This window comes from Hydractinia symbiolongicarpus, chromosome 13 (genome assembly GCF_029227915.1).
Source record: "Hydractinia symbiolongicarpus strain clone_291-10 chromosome 13, HSymV2.1, whole genome shotgun sequence".
Classification (NCBI taxonomy): Eukaryota; Metazoa; Cnidaria; class Hydrozoa; order Anthoathecata; family Hydractiniidae; genus Hydractinia; species Hydractinia symbiolongicarpus.
This window is the reverse complement of record NC_079887.1, coordinates 6,602,493-6,611,111: the sequence shown is the minus strand read 5'-3', so window position 1 is coordinate 6,611,111 and position 8,619 is coordinate 6,602,493. Positions and strand designations below refer to the sequence as shown.

Here is an 8,619-nt window from a genome sequence, read left to right as displayed (position 1 = left end):
AGTAATAATTGATACACAATAGGGTGACGTGCCACGCTTTCAATTAGGCAAATCGTAAACGACAAGCCGTACTGTGCATCTCACCTAACTCAACTCGTTACAGTACGTTGCGATTCCTTTACTTGCCAATTTCTTGCAACTGATCTTTAACAAAAAACATGTTGATTAAAACCTTAAGACAACTTTTCAAGCTCTTTCATACGAAATCAGTTTGTTTTTTCACTAAGAAGCTTACCCCCTACGAAAAAACAAGTTCATTTTATTTTTTTAAATAGTCCTGACTCGAGATACGTTCAAATTTCGCTGATTACGCGAAATTATAACATCAACTAGCTATAAAATTTATTGAGCATAAAAAAAGCCATTCAAATTGCCATTTACCGCAGGGTGATGAACTCACCCCTATATAATAAAGAAAACTATAAAACGTTACTTAAAATATTTTTAACCGTTCATAAAATTTACAAATGTTTGCCACAAAAATAAATACAAAAGCAACCAAGTGAACAGTTGTTTGCAGGTATTAAAAGTAGCGTGCAGAACACAGTGCATTAAAAAGGTCTAACAAGAAACAATACACCACCGTGATAGTAGCATCTTTGTCTTCTTATTACTCTCGTGTATCGTATCTTCAGTCTCTCGATTTTGACCGGGATCTTGATTTCGATCTAAGAAAAACGAAAGCAAATCTCAAAGCTTAATAATAAATCATTCTGCCGAAAAACACACCAATGCATGCTTTGCGAGCATATCCGCATCGTATTTGTATGTTTTAGCTTCGGAATGCAATTTATGTGTTTATTATATGTGTTTATTAGTTATATGTTCATTAGTTATCGAATATACTAACACGCTAATTGTGTGCATACTAACACGCTCTGTGTGTGTTTGTCTGTAAGAGGCAAAATTGATACTATTTTTTACAATCTACTTTTACCTTTGTTGGTATTTTTAATTGAAAGAAACCATGTGATTAACATAAATCAAAATGATTGGCTGGAAAGTGTATTCTATTTAAATTTACAATGACGGGTTTTATAACCAACGCTAATGTTAATGTTATTTTGTTTATTTTCAGTTTTTAAACCGTTTTGTGGTAAGAGCAAAATAAATTTTGATGACTTTCAAGGAACAATTTTAACAATACTTTTATTCCCTCTGTATGTAACAGACAGGGTCGATTAAAATCTCTTTTAAAGAGCCTTCTAAGCAACTCCTACAAAACTGTCTTATCCTTACGCATAAGAAGTGGGAAAACTTTATAGGTTTGTTGTCGTAGCATACGTGAAGAGCTTCAAATTGTACATGCAAAGCGCTTACTTTGCAGTTACACATATTTAACGTAAAAAAATAAAAAAATACCTGCTTCTGGAAGGAGTGCGAGAATGAGACCTTTTATTTGGTGGTGTTCTTGATCTGCTTCTCGATCTGCTTCTGGATCGAGAATGTCTGCTTCTAGATCTTAATAAATAAAAAGTGACAATAACTACAATTTCACCATAAGCCGTTTTTACACTATTTTTCAACTTTCAGTTGGATTAAAAAATTTGGTTAATTACAGCAGATATTTAGTTATACCATACCTTGATCTGCTTCTTGAACGTGAACGGGATCTTGATCGGTCTCGACTACGACTTCTTGATCGATATCTTCTTGGCGATCTCGACCTACTTCTTGATCCAGAGGGAGAACCACTTTCCTAAATGTTACGATAAATTCAGTGGTCTGATGAAATCTTCAACAACAAATTCACAAATACTTTCCTGAGGGTGCATTAATTCTCACAATTATTGATTTCTTCTTGATCTGGGATAATACCTCATAGACATTCCCTTACAAAACCAACTATTTTTTTCTGCAGAATCTAATTTCGAATAGTAATGCTATTAAATTGGATTGAAAAAAGTTTTTGTTTAACAAAACGCATATAAGCATATTTAGACTTAAATAGGTGAATTTTTTATGCATATGGTAAGCATATCAGCCAGCCTTGTTGAATCCTTCTGATGTGTGCTTTTTTATGTTATAGGTATTATAATTAGACAGTTTTTTCTCTTCAAGAACTTAATTCACACAAGTATAATGTCAAAACTGACCTTATGATAAAGTTTTATTTTTCAGATAAACATAACGTAAATATACTCTAGTCCTTTTGGTTTTCTGTATCAACATATCGCAGCCAAATTTAATTTTCACTCGATTAAATTCCAAGGGATTTAGCAATTTTTTAGCAGAATTAGCTTGAATCAACAAGTCTCCCTCAGTTTTAAAGACAGGAAAAAGCTTATTACCTGAATTGTTAACCATTTTGAATAGTTCGCAGGTGTATTTTTAAAATAGTACTTACATCAATTATTTTGATTCTTTTTCCATTGAGTTCTGCATCATCCATTTTTCTGATTAAGTTTTTAAGGTCTTGTCGAGTTGCAACACAAACAGTACTAAAAAACAAATCATCACTGAAAATACATGCAATTGGAGCACAATAACAACATTACTACAGCAGGGTTACTTGTTCATATAATACATACATCCATGACAGCTGACAAAAGGGGAGCTATACCTCATTAATAACAATGTGAAAAATTACCCACTACACTACGTGTGGCAATATGTTAGTGATGAACTCAGATGGTGTGTATACATAGGTGAATATTTATCATAGCACATCCGTATTTCATCCTCAACAGAGAATGTTTCACCCCGATCAGACCTCTGATCATGACGGGCGAGTATAATGCGTGTAAGTCATATTGAAAGAGAACTACTTTGTTCATCACTAACATACTGCCTGGCAGCGAGCGGGATTCGATCCGCGGTCCCCAGAACTGGGAGCCGCAGACGAACCCACTACACTATGTGCGGCAATATGTTAGTGATAAACTCAGATAGTTTATCCGGATGGTGTGTATACATAGGTGAATATTTATCATAGCACATACCTATTTCATTCTCAACAGAGAATGTTTCACCCCGATCAGACTTCTGATCATGACAGGCGAGTATAATGTGTGTAAGTCATATTGGAAAGAGTCTGATGAACAAAGTAGTTCTCTTGCAATTTAACTATTTTAATTGAACTTTTGCTTTTCTTGGAAATTATTTTTCATTAAATTGTCTAAAATTTGATGAGATTACAAAGCGATATAGTTCTCCATGGTGTTAGCCCTAAACCTAAAAAACATATGAAACGCCTCATATAGCCATGCAAATGTTTCAATAGTAAAATAAAGAGACTGTCCAGATTCCACAAGGGTTTAGTTGTCAAAAATTCAAACCAACTGTAACACAAACGCAAATACAACATGAATTTTAACATTCGAGAAAAAGTTTACTTACGCAACCCCTCTTTCTTTGCGGTGAGCATCAGCATACGTTACTTCAGCATGCGGACGTACATAATCCTTTAAATCCTAAAAATTAAAGCTCGTGTTACACAACCGCTTGCTTAAAAACACACAAAAAAAATAAAGAAATAAAGCCTCTCATGTCAATGTGTTACCAAGTAAGCAGGTTATTGGAATTTTGTTTCTGAAAATTGGTGACATGAAAGAATTCCTAATTTAGTAAGGCTGAGAATTACAGAACCTCCCAACAAAGATAAAAGAAGAAAACACAATTATAGCGAATAAGTCTATTTTCATATTTTTTTGTTCCCAAAATACACATCCGAATATACAGAATAACATGAAAATGAAATTAGTTATAGGCAAGTTTTTAGTTTGCAGAAGAGTAGTGCACATATGATTTGTTTACTTGCATTATTTGCAAAATTACCTTGGCATACAATCTAAATAATAACATTTGATATCATATGGGACGACTTTGAAATGATAGGCATTTAAAATACTTTTTTATCACACCACGCCACTACCCTCTTTAAAACTGTTAACTATCATATTGTGAAACTTGTTAAAGCTGCAGAAGTCAATATTTTTTAAACTTGCATGCAAGCAACTAACATAACAAAACTTGCTCACAACTAAACTTGTTTTCATGTTATTCTGTATTGTCGCATGTGTTATTCATTAAACAAACAAAGGATATGGCAATAAAACACTATACACAACATTAAGTACAATATCTGAACTCGGTTTTTAATTTCACCTTTGCTTTTGTGAATGAACACACTGGGAGGTTACTATAAACCCATTACAGACATCCTGTAAACAAATTGTAAACTCAAAATATCATCTATGGTGATGTTTCGTATTGACCTTCAAGACATCAATTTGCCTCGAACAATTTCATCTATGATCTCCCTGTGTGTTTTATACAGTAAACCGAGTATTTTTTGAACATCTCATCACACATCAACTGGTGTAAAAATTGAACATCAACACATGAGTGGTGAGACATCAAGATTGAGTTCATTGGCATCATTCATCTTATCATCAAATGCTCACTGAAATCAGGGGAAATACTAATGTAACATAATATAAACAAATGGTTTGTTTTTGGAAGTTAAATTTAAGAAAAAACACAAAGCTATATATAAAACAATAAAAAATAAAGTATAATAAATATATAAAAATAAATAATATAAACTAAATAAAAAATAGTTTGATTATAGATGTTAAAACATTTAAAAATAATTGTCAGAAAAGCATTCTTTAAGAGCCATTTTCTGTAAGAATCAGGCAATACTCAATAAGGAAAGGAAGTGAGGTTTCCAAAATTACTAGATTTTTACTTATGTTAAAGATACTATGGTTTTAGGAATTTTTTGAAAATTTTGTTCGATTTCGGTTATCGGTTACAGAAAATGGCTCTTAAGTCGCATCAAACAAAAATACATTTGAATACCAATGCCCTTATTCTACTTTTTCAAGAGATCTAAAAATGCAGCCAACAATTTCACAATATAACAAATATTTTAATTTTTTCCTTATTTTTTTCTGGATTTTTGAATTTCCTAAAGGTAAAGGACCTGTTAATGAAAGGGTTATAAATAATCTAAAAGAACTTTCACCTACAATTCTGGATGGAATATATTGCTGAAGAGGGCAGGATTTCAAAGTTCATCCAATTTGTCCCACAAACAATTATAAAAACAATTATAAACAGTTTCTACATTTAGACTAAACACTACAAACTTCACTACAAAGTTCACATGTAAATGATTTCAAACTAACTTAGGACCTTAGGTTATATAATTGGCTAGTTTCAAGATTTTACCTACAATAATTTTGCTGACAACAGCATATAGTTTTTCTGACATGACAGAAATTGTCTATCACATTTTTAACATTGTTTGTGGCCTGCTGGCTGTGGAGCCTTAAGGCACTACACAAAATAGACAAACAAAGGGCATTTGGGTTTGAAAAATTATGTCTAGGATTGTAGATATCGCTTTAAATAAACAGAATGAAAGCTGTGCCCTGAAGCGTTATTTAGCCTTTAAATGGTAAATCACAGGTTTTCTAACTTACATTTTATGACCATCCTAAACTACAATATATATCACAAATTTAATGCTCAAATTTTTTACCTGCCAGCTCACTCTTGATGATAAATTTTCAACTCTAACTTGCCATTTAGTTTTGATTGGAGGACCATACCTATAACAACATTAGGAAAATCAACTTGATACTACTTGTATCCACATGATTCTTTTCAAAAATGCAAATTCATATTTTTAAGTTTTGTGTATATTTTAACTATATTTAAACTGCTGTAAAACATACTTATCCCTTGCTCTTTGTTTACGAGGACCACCACCACCATAGCTGTTGTAACCACCACGACTTGGTGCACCTCCACTGCCACGTTCAATTCCTTTAGCATGCTCAAGAATAATCCTAAATTTAAATATTATGTGGTTTTAGGTCATAAAATTATCTGTTGGTCACATTTAAACCAGATTTGTTATCCATCGTGTTTATTCTGAATGTGAGCGTGATAGTTTGGCGAAACACATTACATGCATATAAACACTTTTAGGTTGTTGGTGTTCAGTTTAAGGCTACTGTAAAGGAAACAATTTTTTTTGAGGTTTTCTGCAAAAAATTCATGACTAGAAAAAGCCTTTTTGCGCCTTCGAAGAAATATGTGCAAAATGAGTTTAGCATATCTTTTGTAAACATTATGCATGATATGGCACTCCCGTATAAAAATATGCATAATAATATATTATAGATGATTTACTTTCACCATCGATATATATATTGTTGTTGTAAAAAAATTATTAAAAAAATCAAAGTTAAGGAGTATGTACATGAGCTGTCTCTTGTAACCCTGACTTCAGTCTATTAATAATTCTAAACGCGTGCACGTAATTCAGCATAAAGAAAAAGTTTGCACTTCTATTATTTTTCTGCATACTCAGTTCACACATTTTTATTTTCACCTACAAAAATCTTGAAAAACAAATATGTTGTTAGTAAATTTTCGCATACATGCCTTTACGTTTGTGGTCTCTTTTTCAGAAAGCTTCCTTTTGGCTCATTGAAGTTCTTGGTAATGGAAAGCCGAATAAATTATGCACAAAAGGTTTCCGGACTTTTTTTGTATAAATTACTTATAAGCAAATTATGACGACAGAAAGAAAAAAATATGCATTTTTTTGAATAATTATATATAATTACAAATAATTTCATAACGTTATTAGAAAAAAAAAAAACGGGAACCTTTCTGAATTTAATTTACGCTGAATACACGTTCGAAAAAAGAAGCCATTTTAAAACGTACAATGAAAAAAAAATGGTGTGTGTTTATTTAATTATATTTTCTTTTTGGAAAATTAACACATCACGAAAATACCACCATCAAGTAAATCCTTCATCCAACAATAAGAAACAAACAAACAAAAAAAATAAGAAAAAAGGTAAAAGTATTAATAAATTATAAGGGTTTTTCTGAGACTACTCATCAAGTGAGTTTTTCCTTTACAGTAACCTTAAGACCATCAGTACACAAACGCATGTTACCTATAATCTTTAAAAATTAAACTGAAACAGCTTTTTTTTAAGCAAAGCAAAGATACCTGTCACCAAGCAACTCTTGTCCATTTAGATCACACACAGCATCATCTGCATCTCTGTAATCATCAAAATCCTAGAGATAAATTTTTTTCCTCTTTTATTATTTCATAAACAGCAATAAAAATCACGTGTTTTCACAATATTTAATTTAGCCACAAGCAAATTTTGAATTACTATTTAATGAGACGGTCATTTTTTTCTACCTGTGCAAAACTTTCAGACAATTTAATTTTTTCACTTCTTTGAATAATGTAAGAACACTATATACAAAATAACAATTTGTTTACTTTTCTATCATAATCAAGTATATAGTTGACATGTTTCTACACTTCTTCGACATCTGACTGGTGTAATGTTGGTGAATTAGAAAAAACAAAAACAAATACAGCCATTTCGAACTCAGACATTTAGTGTTTGATAAAAAAAGATGGCTATATATTGGTCTATTAACAAAAGTGTATTTTAATTGTGTAGCGAGTTGTTTGAAATATAAACGTGTTAATTTTTTACTGCTAGATTCAGCCCTGTGATATCACGTTGGCATTCCACATGGATTCAAGGACAGCTTTTTTACGCCACTCTTTATGTGTGCCAAGGTCAGCATGCTGAGAACTTTTTTCTAGAGACACAAACTTTAGCAAAGGCAGATGTATAGAAACCCTATTCTTTCTGATTAAAATAAGTCAAATAGGATCTAAATAAATTATGTTTGAGGCCAAATGTTTAGTCCACTTCGGATAAACTGGGTGTGTGTGCTTTACACCGCGGTGACGGAATATTTAACTTAACATTATGCCTGTAATAAAGGGTTAATCATGACTATGTAATGACTACGGTTTAACTTATAGCATTTTTGTCGGTCTTTTATACATTATGTTGTCCATTGAACTGTTTTGTAGCTAGCTAGCTATCAGCTCTATCGCAAACACAATCACTTACCAAGAAAGCATAACCGCTTTTCATCATTATATCTCTGATTTTTCCATAGCCTTCAAAGAATCTTTTTAAGTCCCTTTCGGAAACACGTTGGTTTAATCTACCTACATACAAACGAGGCATTATCAAAGGCTGAGAAAACTGTAACAAAATTTCCAACTTGCTTCCTTGCTCTGTGAACTGTAATGTAGTGAAAGAGGCGCCACCGGTTGGGTTACCGAATGATTTTCACTCCGTCTGTTATAAGAAACTTCGTACCCAGGTTGTAATGCTGTGAAAACGTTAACAATCTCCAACCTCGTCCCCAGCATCAACCACAGTAAGCGATAAAACGAAAGATCGCATAAAGTTTTTTTCTTGTCAAAGAAAACGTTTAAAGATTTGTTTGCAAACTTTAAAGGAACCGATTAGAAAACGTTTTCTAAAATCGATCTTAAATGGGTACGAATGTAATGATGTACAAAGAAAGTTAACTTTTTCTCCGGCAAAACATGGTGGACTAAGGATTTACAATGTGTGCAAACGCTGTTTTGTGGAGTACAACAGCTCTAGATATGTGACGGAAACTATGGTGAAGAAAGTTAAAGAGCATGATGAAATATACGATGAAACTGTAAAAGCTTAACAAAATATTTCAATCAAAAAAGAAAAAGAGAAATGATGCTAAGTTGGAAGAAACAAAATTGCTGCTAAATGATCC

The 8,619-nt window shown here is 32.3% G+C and overlaps 1 protein-coding gene across 1 annotated transcript; it reads right to left on the bottom strand.

The window, feature by feature from the left end:
• Positions 1-424: 424 nt before the first annotated feature.
• On the bottom strand, positions 425-8,153 carry LOC130623637 (serine/arginine-rich splicing factor 4-like). Its single transcript, XM_057439140.1, has 9 exons — positions 7,923-8,153; positions 6,986-7,056; positions 5,688-5,801; positions 5,492-5,561; positions 3,340-3,413; positions 2,348-2,441; positions 1,584-1,699; positions 1,363-1,461; positions 425-668 (listed from the first exon to the last, which is right to left on the bottom strand). The coding sequence occupies exons 1-9, from the start codon at positions 8,040-8,042 to the stop codon at positions 632-634; spliced, it is 795 nt and encodes a 264-aa protein (XP_057295123.1). The 5' UTR covers positions 8,043-8,153; the 3' UTR covers positions 425-631.
• Between the last annotated feature and the right edge of the window lie 466 nt (positions 8,154-8,619).

Coding starts and splice junctions, on each gene's coding strand:
- LOC130623637 (XM_057439140.1), bottom strand. CDS start 8,042: ATGCCTCGTTTGTATGTAGGTAGATTAAACCAACGTGTTTCCGAAAGG. Junction 3,414..5,491: donor CATCAAGAGTGAGCTGGCAG/GTAAAAAATTTG, acceptor TTTAATTTTTAG/GATTTAAAGGATTATGTACG. Junction 1,700..2,347: donor AAAGAATCAAAATAATTGAT/GTAAGTACTATT, acceptor CGTAACATTTAG/GAAAGTGGTTCTCCCTCTGG.